This window comes from Hibiscus syriacus, unplaced genomic scaffold (assembly GCF_006381635.1).
Source record: "Hibiscus syriacus cultivar Baekdansim isolate YM2019G1 unplaced genomic scaffold, ASM638163v2 tig00111398_pilon, whole genome shotgun sequence".
NCBI lineage: Eukaryota > Viridiplantae > Streptophyta > Magnoliopsida > Malvales > Malvaceae > Hibiscus > Hibiscus syriacus.
Window position 1 is genome coordinate 1122089 of NW_024063081.1, and position 22369 is coordinate 1144457.

The following is a 22369-nucleotide window of genomic DNA, read 5'->3' on the forward strand; positions in this document are numbered from 1 at the left end:
TTGGCATTGATTAAGTGGTTGTCTTTGCATTTTAGTAGTCATGGCATCGTTACTTTATTTCTAATGCTTGAAATTCAATCCTTAGTTTGAGATCATACAGGCGGAAGTTCAGGAATCAGAAATATTAACCATTGATGTGAAGCCAAGGTAAAAGAAAGAAACGAAGAAGATAACATTTCCGAATAAAGGAAATGAGAAGCCAAATCTGCTTCCGGCAGACCCTGTATTTGTTATCGATGAGAAGCCTCGTGACTTTTACAAAAGAGATGGCAACAAGAGAAACTGAAACGAGCTCTACTGCGGGTGAAGTAGGACTATCTCATATGCACAACACGAGCCATTGTTCAGGAATATCTGACTTGATGAAACATTACAAACACTCGGGATTTATTATTTGATTAGTAACTATATAGGGTGAGTGATTATTCAGATATCCCACATTATCTGAGTACATATATAGTTTTATTTGATCCATTTCAGTTAACATTTACATGTTCTGATACTCTAGGGATTGATGTAACATGTAAGTATGGAAATTAAATCAATTATGATACTATATGTAAAATTCATTTCTATGAGATTGACTATGAGATCCTTACTAACTTTCCTAATTACCTTAATCTAAGAGAAATTATTCTACGAATCCTTTTCACCACGTCATTTATGATCCCTATTAATGAAAATAATCCATATCATTAATTTATTTTCCATGTCATTCATATATTAATATTATACTTTCCATACATCATCTTCTTCGATAATACATAGCGAAACTGATTATAAGAAAAATAGTAGTACAAAGAACAGTAAGCTAATTCTGATGTTAAAATAAAAATTTAAAAAACAAATTAATAGAGACTTTTAATAACTTAAAATCTCAAACGAAACCTCCGAATGACAAAAACCATAACAATACAAAAGAAAACATCAGTCTTTCTCTTTCAAACAAAGAAAAATCTTTGTTTGAAGATCAACTCTTTGTGCTCTGATGATTTGACAAGTCTGAAATCTCAAACCTTTTAATACCTTTGAATTACATTACAAACCCCGAAATATAGCAATAATATAATCATCTTCTCAAACCCAAATCATCTAATCTCACAAATTACACTACCAACACCACAGATAGTTCGAAGAAGAAAGCCACCAAAAAGGGGCACTTGATTTCATCTTAGCATCATAGAAACAACTGCTAATGGACGGACTTGGTTTCATCTCCTGTTATGTGGACTGTGGTTATTATATGTAAAAATAATAGAAATGACGAAAATAATAAATATGGAGAGGGAGAATGAATTGACTAACAATTTTATTAACTGCAGAAATTTTCTTCATTTTTTTCATTTAAAGATTTTGTTTGAGATTTAGGTTATTAAGAGTCCTTATTAATTCGTCCTTTTTTTACTTTGATATCAGAATCAATTTACAGTCTTACTTTCCATTATTTTTCTTATAACCAATTTTTATGTATTATTGGAGAAGATGATGATTTGGAAAGTACAATATTAATACATGATATGGATTTTTTTAATTAACAGGAATTATAGATGACGTCTCAATAGGGTCTATAGAATAATTTCTCCCTATCTTAATTCTCCAGTAAAAATATCTTTTAAAATTTACCGTTAAAAATATATTTTGAAACAAAAATATGTTTTAAATCAACTTTTCAAAAAGTTTAAAAATTGAGTATAAGATTTTTTTTTCATTTTGGTTATTAGAAAAAATGAGGTCAAATTATGCATAATTATAAAAATTATTACAAAGTTTGTCAACTTGTTCCAACTTTTTTAAGCAATTATTTATATAAATCGTTAAATTTTTTGACAAATTCTATAACTTATATAAATTTTATAATGATTATATATAAAGTTAGAAAAAAATTTTATTTTTGGTTCTGGAAGGAAATAAAATAGCATTATACGTATTTACAGAAAGCATTACAATTTTTTTTAATTCTTTTCTATAATTTCTACAATATTTTACGTATTTATGAAAATTGTTAAAAGTCTATGATTATTTTTATAATTTCTCTAACTTTCTATCGTAATTACTAAAAATTAAAAGATTTATCATTTTAATTATTTGAGAAAATACGATCAAATTACGTGTAATTGCGATTTTTTATAATTTTTTTTACAAACTAATAAAATTTGTAATTTTTATAGTAGTTAGGCAATGAGTTATTAAAACTTTTCATTTTGATTATTTGAGAAAATGTTAAAACAGTATGTACAGTAGAGATAAACAAAATTCGACTTGAAAAATAGATTTTTTTGACTTGATTCGATTAGAAAAAACTCGACTCGAATTGTCTCGATTCATAATTTTATAACTTTACCTAACTCAAATCATTCAAAATTTTCAAGTAATTCATGGATTGATTTTCAAGTTTGAGTCAAGTCCCTCTAGAGAAGTTCAAACTTCGGTTTTAACCGAATTAATCGACCGGATCAAAGTTTTTTTGGGTTAATCGATCGGTTAATTTTAGGTTCAGTCAGTTAACGATTAATGATTTTTTCAAACTTCAGTGATTAGTTAATTCGGTTCTAAATCAATTAATTAACTCACTTAATCAAAATTATAAAATATTTAATATATTTAATATATCATTTATATATTACTTAGCGTTAGGAGTGTTTAAATTTCGATTTTAACCGAATTAACTGACCGAATTAATAAAAAATATAATATATATATATATATATATTATTTATTTATAAATTTTGATTAATTTTGTTAACCAACCAAAAAAATTTGATTTGATTAATAATTAAAGGGGGGAAATTCGGTTAATGAATTTTAGGTAGTTCGGTTCGGTTGGTTAATCAAACCGACCGATTGAACACCCCCTAAGTCCCTCAACTCTGATTGTTATATGTATATCACATACGAAAAAAATATAAAGAAATATATATGTATTGTGTATGGTTATAGAAAACTATTTAACTTGGAATCAAATAGTATCATAATATGAAAAATATTTATAATTAAATTTAAATAGAAGCTCAAAAAAGTTTCAAATAAAGTTTGAGTTATAAAATAAAACTCGTCAACTTAAATAACTCAAAATTTTTTGACCCGACCCGACTCGATCGAATGCACACCCCTAATTAGAAAAGTTTCATTTTTTTTATATTTTTATTATAATTATGTAAATTATAATAAAGTCTGAATATTTGATGTAACATTCTAACTAAATGTGTAATTATTCAAACATTTCACATAATGACCAACAATCTATGAGCATGTCATACATTTAATTAACCTTAATTTAAAGAAGTCAACTCCACCAACTACAACCATGGAAGGTCTATAAGTTGACATTTTGCCCTTCAATCCCACATCTCAGAACAGAAACCCCCAACCATTTTTCTTCACTGCACATTCTAGTAAAATCGGGACATGGCTTGGATTACACGGTTCTCCACGGCGGTGGCTTTCTTATCCGTCGGAGTGCTATTCTCGCCGGAGGCCTTTGGATCTAATTCCGACGGCTCAATTTCACCCCTCCTCTCTACTTCCATCAAGCTAGCTCATCTCCTCTGCTTCGCAACCGCATGGGGTGTCTCCCTCTGGGTCATTTTCATCGGCGGTACCATCATGTTCAAGTACGTCTTGTCTTATTTTCACTCCTTGATTGATCCCGTATTAATTGTTCCAAGATTTAATTAATCTGGTCTTTGCTTTAATTTTACTTAGACATCTGCCGAGGCATCAATTTGGTAATCTACAAAGCAAGATGTTCCCGGCTTATTTCTCGTTGGTTGGCGTTTGTTGTGCCATAGCGGCGGCTGCGTTTGGTTACACGCATCCGTGGAAGTCGGCCACCACTGCGGAGAAGTACCAGCTTGGCTTTTTAGTCTCTGCTTTTTCTTTTAGTCTCATAAATTTGTTCGTTTTTACTCCCATGACCCTTGAGGTAATTTCCTTTAGCTTGTCCATTTCCCGTAGATCATAGAAATTCGAATCCTTTGCTCTTATGTTAACAAATGAACATCTCTGAAATTTTGTCCATTATGAAAAATTCAATTGATTGGATGCTAGAGTTAATTGCATAAGATTTTTTTTTGTCTTGGTATATGATCTCTAAGCAACCATGAAAGTAAATTAGTTTGGTTTTTAGTGGATAGAATCAGCTACGTGATTTTATGTTAAGGGTTGAACTTTTAAAATTGTAAGAGGGGATATAAAAGTTTAGTGAGGCAAAAACAGATTATTAATAGAAAATATAAAATAAATAAATTCTTGGGAGCAAAAATAGATTATCAGCAGACGCTCCCACGGTCCATCCGTGGACTGAATGCTCTGCATTTATGAGTATAGTCCCGAGTTGATATCTGGTGTGAATATGATAATGCAGATGATGAAGCTGAGACACCAAGTGGAGAGAGAACAGAATATTGGTGATGAAGTGGGAGGATCAAAGAATGAGGAAGCTGCCAAGACTAATCCAAGGCTTGCAGCCGTGAACAAGAGATTCGGAATGATTCATGGCTTATCTTCGCTTGCCAACCTTATGTCCTTTGGCTGTGTGGCTATGCACTCATGGTACTTAGCCGGTAAGCTCAATCTGTAGCCTGCATTTCATTTCCACATGGCATGGAAAATCCCACTTCACCGGATACTTGCGTGTTTTTCTTGTGTTCCTTCCAGAACTATGTTAAATCGAAATACACGTCCAGAAAACGAGTTTGAATCGTTAGCTCTCTGGAAATTAATAAGCCAATTTGGCTAATCATTCGTGTGACAGTGTTTCTTTAGAGCAATGCAATGGAACCCTTTCCTGCTGTTCTGCTGCAGATTATATACTTATGAAGCATAACAGCTTTGCATTCTGCAATTCTGTTTGAGTTCATCATGAATCGGTTCGCGGTAGGATGATGTTACAAATTCATTTTTCAACCTATATACTTCATCATATTCTAGACGGATTTTTACCTCCAACATTTTATTCTTCAAGTATTTGCTGGTTTTGTAGTTAGGGATTTATAAATGTTTCATCTTCACAAAAGAGCAAATATTCTTTTTTTTAAAGAAAAAAAATTAAAATACTAATCTTGAAAGAAAATCATAAATATCAGTCTAAACCAAATTTAGATAACAAATACTAGTATATCAGTTCTTTGAAAAATAACAGGATTAAAGTATGATCTACAACTGAAATTATAATCAATACAACTGTTAAACTATAACCAGAATGAATACATAAAAACTTATATCATAATAATTTTGAATTAACTCGCAACTTAAACCAAAATCAATACACTTAAATTTAGATTGAAATAACTTTAAATTAACTCGTATATAAAGAAATTTAAATCAGAATAAAGATGACCATCCCTTTTCAACAACATCCGGAGAGAAATAAATGGACTTTAAATCAGGCAATAAATGGCAGACCAACTACGAGAGAACCTGTAAAAACATAGATGGAGAGTGAAACGATTAGCTTTAAGGATCTAGACAAAAAAAAAGTGCACCGAGTAATACACAAACCACAACGTGGAATGATCATGAAAAATTATATGTAGTTCAAACCACTTTGGAATCATTTCCCAACAGAGAGAAGACAGTATTTCAACCGTTAACCATAGTAGAACCTATTAAGTGGTATCAATGGTTAAAAAGAGTTCCTTTTTTTTTTAAATTCTGAGTTCGAACAGCTACGTTTATAGTATGTGTTATCAAAGATTAAAAAATATTCTGAACGAATACCGACTTTTAATCAACTTTTAGACTATTTAAAAATAAAAACCGGTAACAATTATAGTGGTTAACAGAGCCTACTCAATTTGCACTTTTTCTTGCTTTCCAACCACAATCTCTGCGCATTAACAGCCCCACCCTTGATACAATCTTGAGTCACATCCATGATTTTGACATTTATGTATTTGCAATATGGTCCATGCCCCACTTCCCAGCTTCCTTCACTCATTTAAAATAACTTATAGCCATGGAAGTCCACACGTAACCTTGTGTTCATGTGGTTTGTCGATTTCTGGGAATCTTTCGTTACATCAATTCGGATCAAAGTTCCCCAGACCAAGAAGAAAAAGAAAAATAATCTAACAGAGGATCTTTCTTTCACGTTTCAATTACAATATCTCCGGGCCAAGACAAGCTCAAAAGGCAACACATTGACTATCATTTTCACTAACCATTATTGAAGAAAAAAAATCAAGTGTTCTCGTAATTCAACGTATAAACAATTCTCTCTGCTTTCTTTTCATCTGCTATCATTAACATGAAAGAACAAGCATGAACAAACTAAGTTCAAATTTCCTTTTCTAAATCAACAATGAATTAAACAATTGCCTGCATAATATTTCCTCCTAAGAAGCAATTGTTGGCCAATCAAACAAATATACCATAGCTCAGCGGAAACCGATGACATGGTATGCACCCAAGAGTAACAGCTTGGCTGGGAACAAAAGGATCACTAGCAAATGCATGTGGCCTGATGCGACGAGCTTACCGAACCGTTTCAACGATGCTCTCCCGGATTGTAAAACGCTGGCCAGGTTGAATAGTTCTTGGCCAGAACCGATTGTTACCATGGCCCCCTCGAGAATGATACTTGAATTAATGCTGCTAGGAAACACAACGGACCACCCGTCCTTGCGACGTTGCTCTCTTTTTTTTTTCCTGATGCGGTTTTGCTCTTGACGGATCACATTTCGAATAGATTTCAAGTAAGATTTCATGTCATGATCTCTTAGGATTGTTCCTTCGGAACCATATGCACTACGATCACTTAAGATGTCTAGCGGATGTGGTGAGTTGAAGAAAATTCTCAGTGCTGCCCGGAACAGCTTCTCTTCATCATCTTTATTTGACAATGGACAGCTTAGGAAATATAGACCGGTTCCTGAAGGAAGGAGATGATGATGTGGAGAGAATTTCTCATCTGGTTGTAAAATCAGAAGTTGCCCCATTGGTGCATACAATATCTTCTGTAGTAAAAACAAAGATCAATGTCCATGTTCTAATTAAGTTGCATATTTGACCTTTGAAAATGCAGAAACATTACTTGATTATTGAGACAAGGATGGTGGCGAAGTTTTCCATTAATAGCCTTTAAAAGCTCCGCAACATGGTCAGGAAAATCGCAAGAGAAGGCTCGGGGAACAATGTCTCTGTGCATCGTAATTGCTTGAACATGACTTTGTGGTAACCCGAGTTGGCGAAAAAGACGGTCACCCCCACACATGATGCTTGGAGATCCAAACATTATAATCGGAAGTAAAGAAGAAGCTGGCACTTCGCCTCTTATCAGCAACATGAGGCTTACCAATAGTGACAAGCTGCCACCGAGAGAGTGCCCGGTGAAGCGGAAAGTTGCACGATTGCCATAACATTTTAAGTGGGAACGGACTTCAGGCAGCATCTGCTCATAAATACCTTTAGAAGCCTCATATATACCTCGATGCACAAGAACATCCAGTCCCTACACATTAATACAGGAAAAAAATACATTTGTCGCTGTCCTCTGCTATATTAACTAATATCAAAAACAGAGGTTGAGCGTTCCTGATTGTCATCTAAAGAAGTTAATATGTAAATAGACATCTGATGCAGGTTCAATCAGCATCTTATACATTTAAAAATCCGGAAAAAGTCTGATAAAAGATTAACAAGCAGCAAATCAAGAAACTACCTCAAATTGAATAGGCTCAAAAAGTAGATTGGCCTGCCAAGATGCCAATGACCCAGATCCCTACATATACACATCATAATTAGTTCAAAATCTAAAGTCACACCCAAAATGCTAATTGAATCAGTCTAATCAACTATATATGTCTGCAACTCTTATATAAGAGAGCATGTACTATTACCTTGTTACCATATGTTCAAAGAACAATGGAAGTAAAGTATGGGTGATGTTATCTACCTGAATCACAAATAATCTTGTAGTACTCTGATCATCATCACATATAAACCACTCACAAGGCAATGAATGTGTCGAGTTCAAATCATCCGCAACAGCCTGCTTCACTTCTTCCTTAGCAGCAACCACAGCAGTCACGGAGTCCGTTGTTGCCATTAAAGAGGCCACATCAGAGTTTATCATATCGGAACCATCTTGAGACAACCCCTTAATGCTTTCAGGATTCGACGATTTGAATGGAAGTATGGTCCTTGTATGCGACTGCAAATAAGAAGCAGCCGAGGCAGCTATCTGATATGCAGCAGAGGCACTAATCCGGTGCCCAATATTTTTCTGTTCATGGCCTGCTGCATCACCCTTTTTATTCCTTTGTTCCTCTTGATTTTCAGAGGACACAACGATTTGTTCATGATTTTTCTCGACTTTCATTGCCGATTCTCTCTTCTCTATTGATGAAGTTACCAAACGCAAACCATGAACTCTTAGGAGACTTTCAGGCTGAATTTTCATCCCAAATGTGAACAAGGAAAAAGACCATGTTATTGTTCTTCATAGTAAAAAATTAGAACTACTAATGTCAACAAATTTCTGGGTTCATTACCTTAATCTTGGGAATCATATAAGCCAAGCATCCAAGGTATGACATTTGAGCGTACAACTTAGCGTCAGCTAACGACACCCTTTTTAGCATCTTGGAAAACGAATGTTTATCCATTTCAATTTTCTTCATTTCATTTTCATCATCATCGTCATCGTCACAAACACAGCAAAATTCACAGATTTCTTCATCCTCATTAACGTCTCCGTTTTCGTTGTTTTCTTCTTCAGATTCCCCTTCTTTACCAACGCTCTTTTTCCCTTCTTCGTCGTTTTCTCTCCACAACGCCTTCACGTCCAAAATCTTCATGACCCAATTCCCATTTTGCCCTTCCGACGTCCCGTTCATTTCCCCGACATTCCCGTTCCCCGCGTTTACTTTTTCCTCCTCTCCGTTATCACCCACCAACAAAACCGTATCGTCAACAGCCATCCCGTTGTGCCTCGTGTCATTTCCAGCTCCGGGCCACAAAGATTTCAAACGGCAACGGCACGACAACCTGGAAAGCGCTGTCGATTTATTATTATCCACAAAAGATCGCGCCACCGCACTCACTTGCGAGGCGTTGGTCCTGTTTTTCAATGGCCCAATGACGGAGATCGCAGGTGGCATCCCATGAATCCCCGTTTTCAAACAAAGCCCATCCATTTTTCGGTTCCTCTGGATTAACAATTTGCTCGTCGAGGCTTCTTTTTTTAGCTTCTATCCAAATATTCGAATAAAAATCTAAAAAATACAAGGCGGCAGCAATGGCGGGAAGCAAGGCGTTAAGGCCGTTATAACATAATCAAACAAACAGCTCCTCTATCTCTGTTTCTTCAACCCATATTCTCGTTTTAAGATCTTTTATCGAAATTCTATATAGGATAAATTATCAAAATGGTCATTTTCATTGTATAAGTGTTCACTCTTGGCTATTGAATTTTAAAAAGAAGATGTTTTGATCATATTTTGATCACTAGAATGTTAAATGTTATTCATTCCACAATAATTCCTAATTTTATAGTATCTCAGAACAAGCTGAAGCTCCACTAGTGTGGCCCGTGGTATTGTTGTTGGCCGGATTTAAGGATTAAAATTATATTGATATTTTATGTAATGTTTAAAAGTTTAATTGATATTTTTATGTAAATTTTAAGAGTCGAGTTATTATTATATTTAAAGCATATAGATTAATTAAAAATCAAACTCATTTACTAACTATTATTTCATTAAAATAATAATATCTTATGCCTCATCGAATAAAATGTTATAAAACGATAATGTAAATGATTAAAATATTTTTGAAATTTAATGACCAAAAGTGAATACATGTATAAAACAAAAGTGATTATTTTGGTAGTTTATCCCTTCTCTCTATATGAAGAGAAAAGAGGTTGTAAATAGGCGGAAGAAAGGTTATAAAATACAAATTCCTGTAAACAGCAGCAGGTCGATCACCTACTTACCATGACCATCATCATTTATTAAAAGGAAATCCATCGGATAATAAATTATAGGATAAACCACATGTTTAATAACTAAACTATTGATTTTGTTTCATTTTAGTACCTTAATTTTTATTTATTTTAAAAGCATACCTAATATTTTCTTTTTGTTTCGTTTTAGTATCTCACCATTAGAAACTTAGTGAAACGTTTAGTATCTCACCATTAAAACTTAGTGAAACTGTTACAACATGTTACTTTTTTATGGGTAAATTACATCATTCATCATTTAACTATCTTCTCACTCTTATTTTGGTCACTGATGTTTAATTTTTTTAATTTAATTACTTAACTTTTAAATTAATCCTAATTTAATCACTATATTTTTCAAATTCAATTTTTTTATTCAATTATATATTAATAAAATGATAACAATAAATTTCATGTTACAAAAATTATTAATAAAATAAATTATAGTGATTAAAACATGAGAAATTTGAAAGTTGGGTAGATAAATTAAAAAATTAAACTTTAGTGACTAAAATAAGAATGAGAATATAATTAAATATGAATGGTGTAATTTACTCATAAAAATATAGCGTGCGGCAGTTCTATTTGTAAATTATCCATGGAAGAAAAGTATACAATCTTTTTATTTTCCTACTCTATACTTTAATTAATAGTTTACAGTGGAGAGCATCACCCCCTTTTATTTCTTATCTCTTCCTCTTCCTCTTCCTCTTCGTGTTCCTTTTTCTTTTTCTTTTGTTCTTCTTTTTCCGTGAAAAACTCTAAGGGTGTATTTGGTTCAAGGAATATAAGATTATCAGTGGGAATAAAAGATTACCAGGGAATAAGATTACTGGGAATGTTGTATTTTGTATTTTGTTGGTTTAGCAGGAATGTAAGATTACCGTATTTGGTTGGTTTAGCAGGAATGTAAGATTATCGTGTTTGGTTAAAGGAATAAAATATTATTGGAATGTATATTTGACCAAATTGTTCTTATTATATATTTGTATAATATTACAAGTTGAAAAATATTTATATATTTTCTTTAAAAAAATTAAATTCATAAAATTTATATAATTTTTTTACAAAATTAAAAATATAAAAAAGGTTTAATGAAAGGGTAAAATTTTATTTTAACCCCTGAACTTCATCTAAAATTTTAATTATAGATATTTTTTTTGTAAATCTAAAATAGTATAAGGATAAATTTGTAATTTAACCTTCGTAGAATTTTTATTATTCAATGAAAGAAGAAATATATTTTTGAAAAAAAAAATTAAAGGCATTTTAGTCCAAAACGCCGGTAATATTACAATACATAAGGGAAGGGAGGTAATGACATTCCCAGTAATATACCCAAAAAACCAAACGGGGGAATGCGGATTCCATTCCCGAGAGAATCCCACATTCCCCCATCCAAACGACCCCTAAGAAAATATTTTCCAGTGATTTGCATATGTGGCTGATGGATCGGAGTGTGATTCGCATCTAATATAAACATTTCTATTTTTTAATTGCAATATATCAACAAAATTGTTATTGAAGTATTATCATTATTTTTAAAATAAAAATTAATTTTTATACGAAAAATATATTAATTATAAAAATTAATAATTATTTAGAATTAAATAGTATTCAAAATATTATATATGAAACACCTAAAACTATAATAAATAATTAAATAAATTTTATTAAATGAAATATCAAAACTTACCAAAGATTTAAAGTGCTAACACATTATTTCTTTCTCTCTTTACATAACAAAAATAAGAGAGTATATTTTAGAAGGGGATGGACAGGCGGGTTAGTGTTTTTTTATTTTTATTTTTGTCAGACGTATATTTTAGAAGGCACTTGATAAATTATGTTTTTACGCTGCATGATAAAAATGGATGGCACTCCAAAAAGTTAATTAAAAACTCTACCCTTTCATTATTTATTTATTTATTAAATAACCGAAATATATTTTCCCAGAGTAGAAAGTTGGTATTAGGTAGGAATTATTACGAGTTAATACGAATTGATTGATTTTGTTAAGTGCCGCTAACCAAACAATTAAATTTAAAAAAATAGGTAGTGTAGTGTACCCACATCAAACTTCTCTCTTTACGTGGTGGTTGATAAAATTATAAAACTTTAAAATATAATTTGTTAATACAAGGTTATAATATTATAAACATCGATTGTAATTGAAAATTTAGTATCGATTGTAATTGAAAATTTAGTAAGAGTGTAACTTTTTAGATTGGATAGAGCAACACTTTCGGTTATAACTGAAAATATTATATTTTTCATAACATTTTTGGTTGTAAGTCCTTAATACGATTGATTTTTAAATGAACTTAACTTAGATTATATAACTTTTCGGTTGAGCAAAAAATATTACAATTTTGCATAACTTTTTGAGTTGAATATGATAACATTTTAAATTAAGAATCGTCTTAAATTGAACTGTCGTATAACAAAACTACCAATAAAATCACTTATTTAACTCCTTCCTGTAAAACAAAGGAATTACAATTACATTCGCATTGCCCATTTGTTTATATATTATTACAATCCCATTAACAGAATATTAATTATCGTTTGGTTGAATCATCAAAGCTGGAAGCTAATGGTAGGGAGGATGGGAGTTTGGGGTAGTAGAGAGTCGACCCCAAAACATATCTTTTGCTTCAAGGTGACGAAAGTCACATCAATTAAGGGGTTATTTTAATATTATTTTTAAAATGTTCAGTCTAAAACTATTCTTACAAAGTGATTTTAAATTTTTTTATTTAAGACTGTGTTTAATAGAAATGTTAAAATGTTTTTTTAAGACAAATAATTATTTTAAACATATTCTTGTAAGTTAAAAAATATATTTAAATAATATTTGAATTTTTTAATACTATAATATATAAGAATAGTAATTTAAACATAATAACAGTAGAGATGCATTAATTGGTCAAGAATATTGATATTGCTTCACTTTGTATTTGTTTGAACCTCACGATTCACTTTGTATTTTTGGAAAATAATTTTTTATGAATAATTAACAAGATAGTACATCAATAAATTTGAAGACTATTCATTAATTATTTTAATAAAAAATATTATCTTAGTTTAAAAAAAATAAAAGTGCATGTAAATTTTTAACATGAAATGATAATAATATATATATATATTGTAATAATAACAATAATAGTAATATAGTAAATAGTAATAATGATAAATAAACAAACATGTTAAAGACTTGATTGCAAGAACAAATAAATTAAAAGGGTAAAAGAGTAAGTAAACCATGCAATCGGGATCAAATTGACTAAACTATAAAAGAGGATAGGTAAAAAATACAATTGACCCCAAAGTTTCAGGAACATGCAGATTCGGCGTAGCCTATATGATGATAGAGGGTGATGGTGACAATAAGTGCTAGCATTTTTTTTTTACTGAACGTGATTCCTGTTTAGTGCGTCTCCCAATGTCCCCTCCAATATGTCTCCAACCTTCTTCTAGGAATATTTTTAGGGTTAAAATAAAGTTTTAGATGGGTTTTTAGAGTGGCAAAAATTTGAGAGATGTATGAGTTGAGAGTTTTGACCCATACAAAGTTTGGTTAAGTTTTCTCTCGTCCATGTAATTTTTCGGGATGTATAGGCCATGTGACCATATATATTCATGAAACTATATGGAAATGGTGAACCTAGGCAGGTCATGAGTATGACACCATACGATACAAAAATAAAATAAAGAATTTAGATGCACGTATGACAAATATGATAACAATATATTATAAAAAAATTAAACATTAACATGTAAATAGCTTTTAAAACTTTAATATTTACCCAGGTCTACATGTGTCCGACACTCTCATAATAGAAGTATATGGTAGTAAATAAAAAAGAAAATCGAAACTCAGGCCTGCTAGATACATACTAAATGCCGCATTTATTTTTTTTTGAATACATACAGTCTCTACAATTTGGTAGATAGTTTAACGTATTACAGCGCAAGGACATATTGTTAAGGAGGGAGGAAATAGAAGAAAAAAAAAGGGGAGGGAAGAAAAATCAGTAACTCTTCAGGCTCTCCTAGTTTATACGTTGAAGGAAATCTCGTATGCACTATTCCTACCCAAGAAGTTGTTTGATTTTGGACTTCTGGTCTACACTCAGAGATGTTGGGAATAAAACATCATATGTAACATACAGATTACCTTTCTTTTTACTAAAATGCAATGGCATTCCTTCTCCCTTGAATTCTCTCACCTCCTTGGGCTTAGTGATACCCTGTATTTGCCAAATACAATTTCATTTTCCCTAAATATAAATTCTAATATTGTTGTTCGTATGGGCGGAGCGCTGCTACGTACTTGTTTGATCAAAACAAACATAGGAATCCGGATATGTCATGCTTACCTTGGAGCCAATGTCCACTGAATGGTCATCAAGATGTTTAATGGTCTTCTCAAAACCAACAAGAGCTTCAACCTGGTGCAAGTCAAGTTCAAATGAAAAGTTCCCACATAGTTTCCATTTCAAAAGAAGGTAAAGATGAAAGGTGGATACATCATATACAGATACCATAAAAAATGACTTACAAGTGTTATAGTAACATTGGTGTGCAAGTCATTGCCTTCCCTTCTGAAATGGTCATGGGGTGCAGTGCGAATGAGGAACTGTAGAAAATGTAATAGCAAATTCCAATATATTCACCAAGAATAACAAATTCCAATATACTAACTGAAAGATTGCCTAGGATTATGGATTGAACAATAATTCATTGATCTGGCAAAATATGCAACTGTATGTAACAATATAACTGGAAGACGGACAGGAATTTCTGGAAATCATTATTTTCAGAATTCAGACTAACCTTCAAATCTCCGGGTTCTCCATCTATTATAGGTTCACCATCTTCATAAAATACTACCTCCTGTAAAATGCAAGGAGAACATTTTTCCAAATCCAACAACAAGAACGATTAGCTTACAATTCCACTCCTACAGTGTAGTGTAAATATAAAAGAGAATGAAAATCATAACATCCCACAGATGTTGTAGGATAAGAAATTTTGACAAAACTGTCAAGTTGAACAAATCTGCATAAAAAAAGGTGTTCCATTTTGCACATGACATTAATGAATCCTAGAGAGAATTACAAAAGTACAAAATAAGTAAACACACCCTGCTACTGTGTAAACTGTTATTTTTTATTGCTTATTAATGTGTTTAAGAAATCATGAAAGCACCTATATCAGGAGATTAGCAGAAAAAGGAAAGGAGAGTCCTGAAGTTCAGATTTAAAATGTTGAAAGAAAAATGAAACACAAAAAGTATGAAGCTACTATTAACAGTTCGTGAACTTTTTATCTCACATAACAATTTATCCTCTTTCACTTTCCTTAGGCTTTAAGCATGAGTATAATTTTGAACATTATCTAGGAAAACTGCAGTCACAAAAAAGTCTAATTCCACATACTTACTTGTCCATCTTGCATTCCTTTCTCAATATCAACTGTGAGAGTATAACCCTCTCGCTCATATTGGACATTTTGGCACTGCTCACAAACCTGAGAAAAGAAAATTGAAGAATGACAATAAAATCAAAAACTAGATCAAAGCAACAAAATACATAACAATTCTGACACTATAAAAGGCTCAGGAAACAAGATATAGGATATAATAATAGTATGAAACTTAATGTCACAGAAAAAGAAAAAGAAAAAAGACATAATACCTGCTCAGTCATTTGTTGGAACATCCCTGGACCAATTTGCCTATGATAAACCTCATTTCTGCAGTTACAGCGTCGTTTACCAGGAGCTGGCTTTAAGATATTTTTCTCCCTCCAAACCTGGTGATATCCATATCAATACTACTTTTGTATAAGAATATTCAGGAGAAAGATCACAAATAGGGGAATAGAGAGGCAAGCACCTAGCTACAAGATCCTTCAAATTCCCCCGACAAAAGCTAGAATTATGGACAAGAAGGAAAAGAATAAATCACTACCCCATCATTATTTCATGATAATCTATGTATAATTTGTTGATCCACTATCTTCCTAGGAAATCATAAAACAACTAAATAAAATGCAAAATCACCAAGTAAAAATCACTATTTCTAAATGATACCCTAACAACTCTTCTTTTGCACACAAGAGAGCAATTTTAACAAGGCTGACAAGGAGAATCCTAGCTAAGCTAGGACTGAGCATAACTTGGCTTGCTATTCAACATACCATACTCTATGACGCCTTATAGATGATAGACAACTCACTTTCAGGAAGAAAACATAGCTTTGTCATTTGCACACACACAAAAATACACAAGTTAGGTGCAGTATCTACATGCAAAATTTGTCACTATCACATAGATATGATGTTTGGACTAATACTCAGGGAATGCATAAGTATAATGGTGAATGTGGTTTTGGCTCACAAACATGCTTCCTAAATCCCAAGGTTATACAATATGCATCCGTTCATATTGCTGTACGTAGGATATCCATTAGCCAACTTATCTAAGACATTGAATCATTAAATAAGGTACAATCCACAATGAACCAAAATCATGGAGTCCACACTACCTAAGATGACCAAAAGCAGATCAGTAATTAGATTTGGTTAAAGGATAACAAATCCCAGGGGACACAACTTCTCACCTTAAGAGTACCTCCCGTGTACAGATTTTCCAGTGTTGCCTCCAATTCAATAATTACATCATCACCCTTCACAATTCTCTCTTCCTCTTCCATCGTGCCCCCACCAAAAAACCTGAAGGAAAGCTTAATCTTGTCAGCAATAAGGAGGTTGAATAAAGTAAAATAAAAAGTGAACAATTCCTAAAATAACGATGGCTAGCTACATATAAACTAAGTGAATGTAGGATCAGGTAGACTGTTCATGAAGGTAAAATGATTAATAATATAAGCTATATCCCAAATACAAATCAATAACTAACTTGTTTTTTTTTTTTTTGATAATTTCATACATTATCACCAATAAAAAAAGTAGAGGTTATCATCCACTATAGGGAACCTAAAGTTGGGTAACACACCTAAAATGCATTACTATGCTGAGTATAATTAACTTACCATAGCATTTCAATTACTACTGTATTGCTATAAACAAGATAACGCAATGCGATATAAAAAGAAAAAAAAATCAAAAATCTTACGAGCTAAAAATGTCGTGCATATTAACCCCCATTCCTCCTCCGCCTCCACTGGCAGCATGTTGCTTCAGGCCTTCCTCTCCATACCTATCATATATGCCCCTCTTTTCGCTATCCGACAGCACTTCATAAGCTAATCATTTATAAAACAAATTAATTTTTGGACAAAAGAAGAACAAATTAATTCCATCACTCAAAACAAATTTCGCCCAAAATACAAAAATAAAGAACGAGAATTTTTACCGTTGCTGATATCCGCAAATCGCTTATTGGCCTCTTCATTACTGGGATTCTTATCAGGATGATACTTCAATGCTAGCTTCCTATATGCTCTTTTGATCTGCTCATCCGATGCTCCTTTCGGCACTTGCAATATGTCATAATAACTCTTCCTGCAATAGATACAGTAATCACCACATTCTTTCACGCTAAACAAAAAAACGCCATTTTTCTGGAAATGTAGAGACAGAGAGAGATAAGCGCGTACCCTGCAATGGCGACGATCGCGTAAGACAAAGCGAGTAACAGAAAAAGTCGTTTCGGACCCGAAAGCGCCATGAATTAGATCAGTAGAGAAACTGGATCATGGATCTCTCCGAAGCTTCCCAAATGTTTAAAAATCCTTATGATCTTCAATTCCAAATAAAGAACACTTAATTTGTGCGTGAGAAGATGGGAGATGGATTGGAGCGGAATTTTTTCTTTCTTTTTTTCTTTGAATGTATCGTTTTTTCAGTTTGGTGCTTCGATACTAGGCTTGGGACTAAACTTTTGCAACGTGTTCCTGCCAAAAACTGCCCAGTGATCGTTAAGCTTCCTGTTGTTTCTTCCAATAGAGTTTTGCCACGTGGGAGTGATTTCCTCTTCCGAGTGTCGCATCTCTGATTTTCTGGAATATTTTGATATACAAATCAAATTTTAGTTGCACAAATAAAAAAAATTTAATAATTTAAAAATATCTTATATTTATTTTAAGTTTATTAAAAAATAATTTTAATTTACTGTACATTTTGAAAATATATTTTGTAACGATGATATAATATAATTAACAGTGATTATTTAAATATATTGATAAGCCATGAATTAATAGACTATTATTATCTTTTTAATGTTTTAAGTTTAAGCACTGTACATATAAAAATATAAATGTTAATTGTTTAATAGTTAAATAGTTAAGAATCTTTAAATATATTCACCCTAAATATATATATATATATATATATATATATTAATACGAATATTTTGTTAACATTTAACGGTATTATTTACTTGATAGTTAACAAAATTATTATGATTGCACATTTAATTTTCAGTATTTATATATTATATCATTTTAGTTTTAATTTAATTTAAAAAAGTTAACCCATTAATCAAACCACTAGCAGCGCTTGAACTTTTTTTTTATCCTTGTTTGGCTATGTGATGGCACCAGTTTTAAGTTAGTCGCCGATTATTAATATTTTTTTATTTTCTTATATCATATATTTAATTTTCTTTATTATTTCTTTTTGGTTTTTAATAAGTTTGTGTTTATGACATATTTTCTTTAATCCTTTCAGTATAATTTTAGTATTTTTTTAACGATTGTTTAAGTGTTATCTTCGTATAATTTTCTTATCATTAGATTTGACGTCGCTTTGATTGATTAAGATGATGTTTATCTAGCACGAACCAACTTACTTTGGTGGTTAAAAGAATTATTGTTGTTTCTAGAGGTCATAGGTTCGAGCACTAGTGATTGCGCTGACAAGGAGTGATTGAGTGTTCATTATTAAATGATTAAAAATACTTATAATATATACTACTTTGTAATCACATTTAGCTTAATAAAAAAGATATGCAATTATCAGTGATATTTCAGTAGTTTAATTTTCTATTATGATTCATTTTTTGATACAGCCAGATTTGTTAATATCTCGATTTTTAAATGAGTTTTTAATATTTTTCTTATATAGTATTAACATAATATTAAGTAATTAATTTTTTATCAATAATTATAAAAAATGTTTTAATTATATATTTAATTTATGTTTATAATCATACATCTTTAACATAATTTTAAATGTCTCATTTTTTTCCTAATAAAACTAACATCTTACATTACATCAAAATTTGTTTTTCTTGCGACTTTGGGAAAAGTCCATCCATCACTACCACCAAAGCCGATCCATGGTATTGCTTAAAATATAATTCATTTTCATTTTATCCAAAAAATCAATACCAATAAATAAAATAATAAAAATGGAAACGAGAAGCCAGGGAATATAACAAATATCGAAAGCCGTAGACGAGTGAAAACAGAGTGAAAAAGAAAATGGAGAAGTCTCAGATCTGGTTGGCCTTTGGAACCTTTGCCTTGTTATTGGCATCAGCGATAGCGGACGACGTCGTTGTACTCACCGAAGAAAACTTCGACAAGGTAGTTGGTCAAGATCGAGGAGCTCTCGTCGAGTTCTATGCTCCTTGGTAATCATTTCTCTATCTCCCATTTCTTTGGTTTTTTATTTATTAGATTAGATTTAACTCGTTAATCATTCGTTAGATTTTATTTGAAATTTGATTGAATCATCGGTTATTTCCTCTTATCACTTTTGACCTCCCCCATTTGTTTGATTATTTTTAACTATTTTTATTAGGATTAAACTCTCTATATTACTCTATTGTCGCTAAAGATGTTCCTCTTAAGGTGATTTTGTTCTCTAGGATTTGAATTTGGTTATTTGTTCATTTATTTCGAAAGATATTTGATCTAATTTGGTTATTCATTTAATTCAGATTAGTCGATTTGTCTGTTATGGCATAAAACTAGGTTTCAGCTATCTGTATTCTCAACATGATCGGGTTTTTTCAACCACAGGTGTGGTCACTGTAAGAAGCTAGCTCCCGAGTACGAGAAGCTTGGGGCAAGTTTTAAGAAGGCTAAGTCGATTTTGATCGGAAAGGTTAGGGTTTATAATTACCCGAGATTTGTTTGTTAGTATATGAATTGTTAATAACCAGGTTACTTATCCAACTCGTTTGTTATGCCTTTGTATTCTTTTCTGAATTGCGAAAAGTTTTCTATGATGAAGTTTTTCTTGCAATTGCAAATCTTCTGTAGTTTTTACTAGAGCTTATTTTGTTAACGTGGGTGTAGGTGGACTGTGATGAGCATAAGAGTGTATGCAGCAAATATGGTGTTCAGGGCTACCCGACTATTCAGTGGTTTCCAAAAGGCTCCTTGGAGCCTAAAAAGTGAGTCTCATTTAACTTGTAAAATAGTACCCTGAATTAAAATCACTTTCTTATTGTATGGCAACTGGTTTTTTTAGATATGAAGGGCAACGGACTGTAGAGGCCCTTGCTGAGTTTGTCAATACCGAAGGAGGTAATTTGTCTCTCTTTTTTTCTTCTCATTTGCACAAGTGTCTAGTTGTGGTTGCTTTTTCTAAGAAATACTGTCTCAAAGTTTTTAGTTTTGTGTTTCTCGAGTTGAACTTGCTGAATATAGATTGATGTCTGATGGCTGCCACAAGGATTTGCTAAGGTCATGTGTTGTTTTACAGGGACCAATGTGAAGATAGCCACTTCGCCATCCAATGCTGTAGTGCTAAATGCTGATAATTTTGACCAGGTTGTCCTTGATGAGACCAAAGATGTGTTGGTTGAGTTTTATGCACCTTGGTAAGCATGTGATTTTTCTAATTAGTATTTTTCAAAAAGATCATAGAGGTTAAGGTTTCAGCTGTTCCACCTTAGGTCACTGTTTAAGGACCTCATGATATGTGTATCAAGTTTTGCTGGTTGATATTCTTTTGCTTCCATCTTTTCTACTTGACGTGTTTTGACTGAGTCCTGGGTTGTTTTTCTGCCAGGTGTGGCCACTGCAAAAACCTTGCTCCTGTAAGCATCTATATCTTTGCTGAATGAAGCAGATATATGCTTATTTTGGCAGAAGTGATCTCCTTTCTAACCCTTTGGTTTTGTCTCCGCAGACCTACGAAAAGGTAGCAACAGCATTCAAAATGGAAGAAGATGTTGTGATTGCTAATCTAGATGCTGACAAGCACAAGCATCTAGCTGAAAAGTATGTAAACTTAACCAATTAGCTCAGCGTTCCTTAATAAATTTTTCTAAATGTTTACCAAATGTAGCAATTGATTTCAAGGCCTTTAATTGCAGATACGGAGTAAGTGGGTATCCAACCTTGAAATTCTTTCCAAAAAGCAACAAAGCTGGTGAAGATTTCACCGGTGGCAGGGATCTAGATGACTTTGTTGCTTTCATCAATGAGAAGTGTGGCACCAGTCGTGATGGAAAAGGGCAGCTGACTTCAAAGGTTAATAGTGCGTCATTAGTACATCATATCCATCATTATCAATACTTGTATATGAAACTAACTGTTCTCGTTTTCTTTGCATAGGCTGGTATTTTGTCTAGTTTAGATGCACTGGTGAAGCATTTTGTGGCTGTCAGCAATGATGAGAAGAAAGTAGCCTTCTCGAAGATTGAAGAGGAAGTTGAGAAGCTTAAGGGTTCCAGTGAGAGGTATTCAATTTCTCTCTCAATGGTCTTCTCCGAAGGCCTTGTCAATTCCTAGTTTCCTATTTAAATTTTATTTGTATCACAGAACTGTCCAATGTCTTACATTTCTAGTTGGTGGTTGTCAGGTATGGAAAGATATACCTGAAAGCTGCTAAAAGCTGTTTGGAGAAAGGTGCTGATTATCCCAAGAAAGAAACAGAGCGGCTGCAGCGCATGCTTGACAAGGTAAGGATTACTGTTGGATCTTCAAGTAAATTTATGTTATGGTGGTTTGAGGATTACAATTAATTAGTAGTGATTAAGATGGTGCCCTGAAATTAACGCTTCCATTCCTATGCCATTTGTTGTAATAAACAAAATTATGTTCCCTAGTTACGATTTTCCAGGAAATGTAAACTCTGGTTGCTGGTAGGGGTGGTTAAAATGTAATTGTAAATTATCCATTACATGGGATGACCCTAATTGTGAGTTATTCTCTGTTTCTGATGCAGTCTATAAGCCCAGCTAAAGCAGATGAATTCACTCTCAAGAAGAATGTCCTATCAACATTTATATGAACCGAGATCACTACATCCACTGGCGGAAGGCCAAGTTTCTGAGGGATTGATTTTGCCTCCCAGTGCCGTAATGTAGTCATGTTTTTTGTTCTAAGTTTGATCTTTTCTTTTCATATGAATTAAAGCACTTGCCTGCAATAATAGTAGTAAAACGACTTTGTGAGGCTAGCTAGAGCAGTCCTTTAATTAGGCATTTTTCTTA

General features: G+C 32.4%; 4 protein-coding genes across 6 annotated transcripts; 2 read left to right on the forward strand and 2 right to left on the reverse strand.

Moving 5' to 3' along the window:
- The first annotated feature begins 3328 nt into the window (after positions 1-3328).
- On the forward strand, positions 3329-4618 carry LOC120161140 (transmembrane protein 205-like). Its single transcript, XM_039171403.1, has 3 exons — positions 3329-3611; positions 3703-3922; positions 4364-4618. The coding sequence occupies exons 1-3, from the start codon at positions 3406-3408 to the stop codon at positions 4577-4579; spliced, it is 642 nt and encodes a 213-aa protein (XP_039027334.1). The 5' UTR covers positions 3329-3405; the 3' UTR covers positions 4580-4618.
- A 1569-nt stretch (positions 4619-6187) lies between these two features.
- LOC120161358 (phospholipase A1 PLIP2, chloroplastic-like) lies at positions 6188-9192 on the reverse strand. The gene is made up of 5 exons (XM_039171634.1): positions 8493-9192; positions 7895-8389; positions 7661-7720; positions 7034-7450; positions 6188-6956 (listed from the first exon to the last, which is right to left on the reverse strand). The coding sequence occupies exons 1-5, from the start codon at positions 9135-9137 to the stop codon at positions 6378-6380; spliced, it is 2196 nt and encodes a 731-aa protein (XP_039027565.1). The 5' UTR covers positions 9138-9192; the 3' UTR covers positions 6188-6377.
- A 4623-nt stretch (positions 9193-13815) lies between these two features.
- On the reverse strand, positions 13816-17990 carry LOC120161220 (dnaJ protein ERDJ3B-like). 3 transcript variants are annotated; one of them, XM_039171482.1, is made up of 11 exons: positions 17856-17990; positions 17574-17687; positions 17330-17478; positions 17090-17219; positions 16575-16686; positions 15649-15765; positions 15395-15481; positions 14786-14845; positions 14511-14588; positions 14329-14400; positions 14041-14199 (listed from the first exon to the last, which is right to left on the reverse strand). In XM_039171482.1, the coding sequence occupies exons 2-11, from the start codon at positions 17642-17644 to the stop codon at positions 14041-14043; spliced, it is 1035 nt and encodes a 344-aa protein (XP_039027413.1). In that variant the 5' UTR covers positions 17645-17687; positions 17856-17990. The 3 variants fall into 3 exon arrangements, with proteins under 3 accessions (XP_039027415.1, XP_039027413.1, XP_039027414.1); XM_039171483.1 differs by having other exon boundaries at positions 17574-17679; positions 17856-17988; XM_039171484.1 differs by lacking the exon at positions 17856-17990 and having other exon boundaries at positions 13816-14199; positions 17574-17792.
- A 1349-nt stretch (positions 17991-19339) lies between these two features.
- Positions 19340-22369, forward strand: LOC120161218 (protein disulfide-isomerase like 2-1-like). The gene is made up of 11 exons (XM_039171481.1): positions 19340-19552; positions 19944-20028; positions 20223-20320; positions 20398-20453; positions 20632-20749; positions 20941-20968; positions 21061-21152; positions 21248-21404; positions 21489-21613; positions 21736-21835; positions 22102-22369. Exons 1-11 carry the CDS (start codon positions 19401-19403, stop codon positions 22165-22167), a joined length of 1077 nt encoding a protein of 358 aa, XP_039027412.1. The 5' UTR covers positions 19340-19400; the 3' UTR covers positions 22168-22369.

Bases quoted from the DNA above. Each gene is read 5' to 3' on its own strand.
- LOC120161140 (XM_039171403.1), top strand. From the start codon at position 3,406: ATGGCTTGGATTACACGGTTCTCCACGGCGGTGGCTTTCTTATCCGTC. The intron at 3,612-3,702 runs GTACGTCTTGTC...AATTTTACTTAG, and splicing joins GGCGGTACCATCATGTTCAA to ACATCTGCCGAGGCATCAAT. The intron at 3,923-4,363 runs GTAATTTCCTTT...ATGATAATGCAG, and splicing joins TTACTCCCATGACCCTTGAG to ATGATGAAGCTGAGACACCA.
- LOC120161358 (XM_039171634.1), bottom strand. From the start codon at position 9,137: ATGGATGGGCTTTGTTTGAAAACGGGGATTCATGGGATGCCACCTGCG. The intron at 8,390-8,492 runs GTAATGAACCCA...ATGAAAATTCAG, and splicing joins ATATGATTCCCAAGATTAAG to CCTGAAAGTCTCCTAAGAGT. The intron at 7,721-7,894 runs GTAGATAACATC...GTGTATATGTAG, and splicing joins CAAGATTATTTGTGATTCAG to GGATCTGGGTCATTGGCATC.
- LOC120161220 (XM_039171484.1), bottom strand. From the start codon at position 17,644: ATGGCGCTTTCGGGTCCGAAACGACTTTTTCTGTTACTCGCTTTGTCT. The intron at 15,482-15,648 runs GTATTATGTCTT...TTCTTTTCTCAG, and splicing joins TCCAACAAATGACTGAGCAG to GTTTGTGAGCAGTGCCAAAA. The intron at 14,589-14,785 runs GTTAGTCTGAAT...CATTTTCTACAG, and splicing joins GAGAACCCGGAGATTTGAAG to TTCCTCATTCGCACTGCACC.
- LOC120161218 (XM_039171481.1), top strand. From the start codon at position 19,401: ATGGAGAAGTCTCAGATCTGGTTGGCCTTTGGAACCTTTGCCTTGTTA. The intron at 20,750-20,940 runs GTAAGCATGTGA...TTTTTCTGCCAG, and splicing joins GTTGAGTTTTATGCACCTTG to GTGTGGCCACTGCAAAAACC. The intron at 21,153-21,247 runs GTATGTAAACTT...CTTTAATTGCAG, and splicing joins CACAAGCATCTAGCTGAAAA to ATACGGAGTAAGTGGGTATC.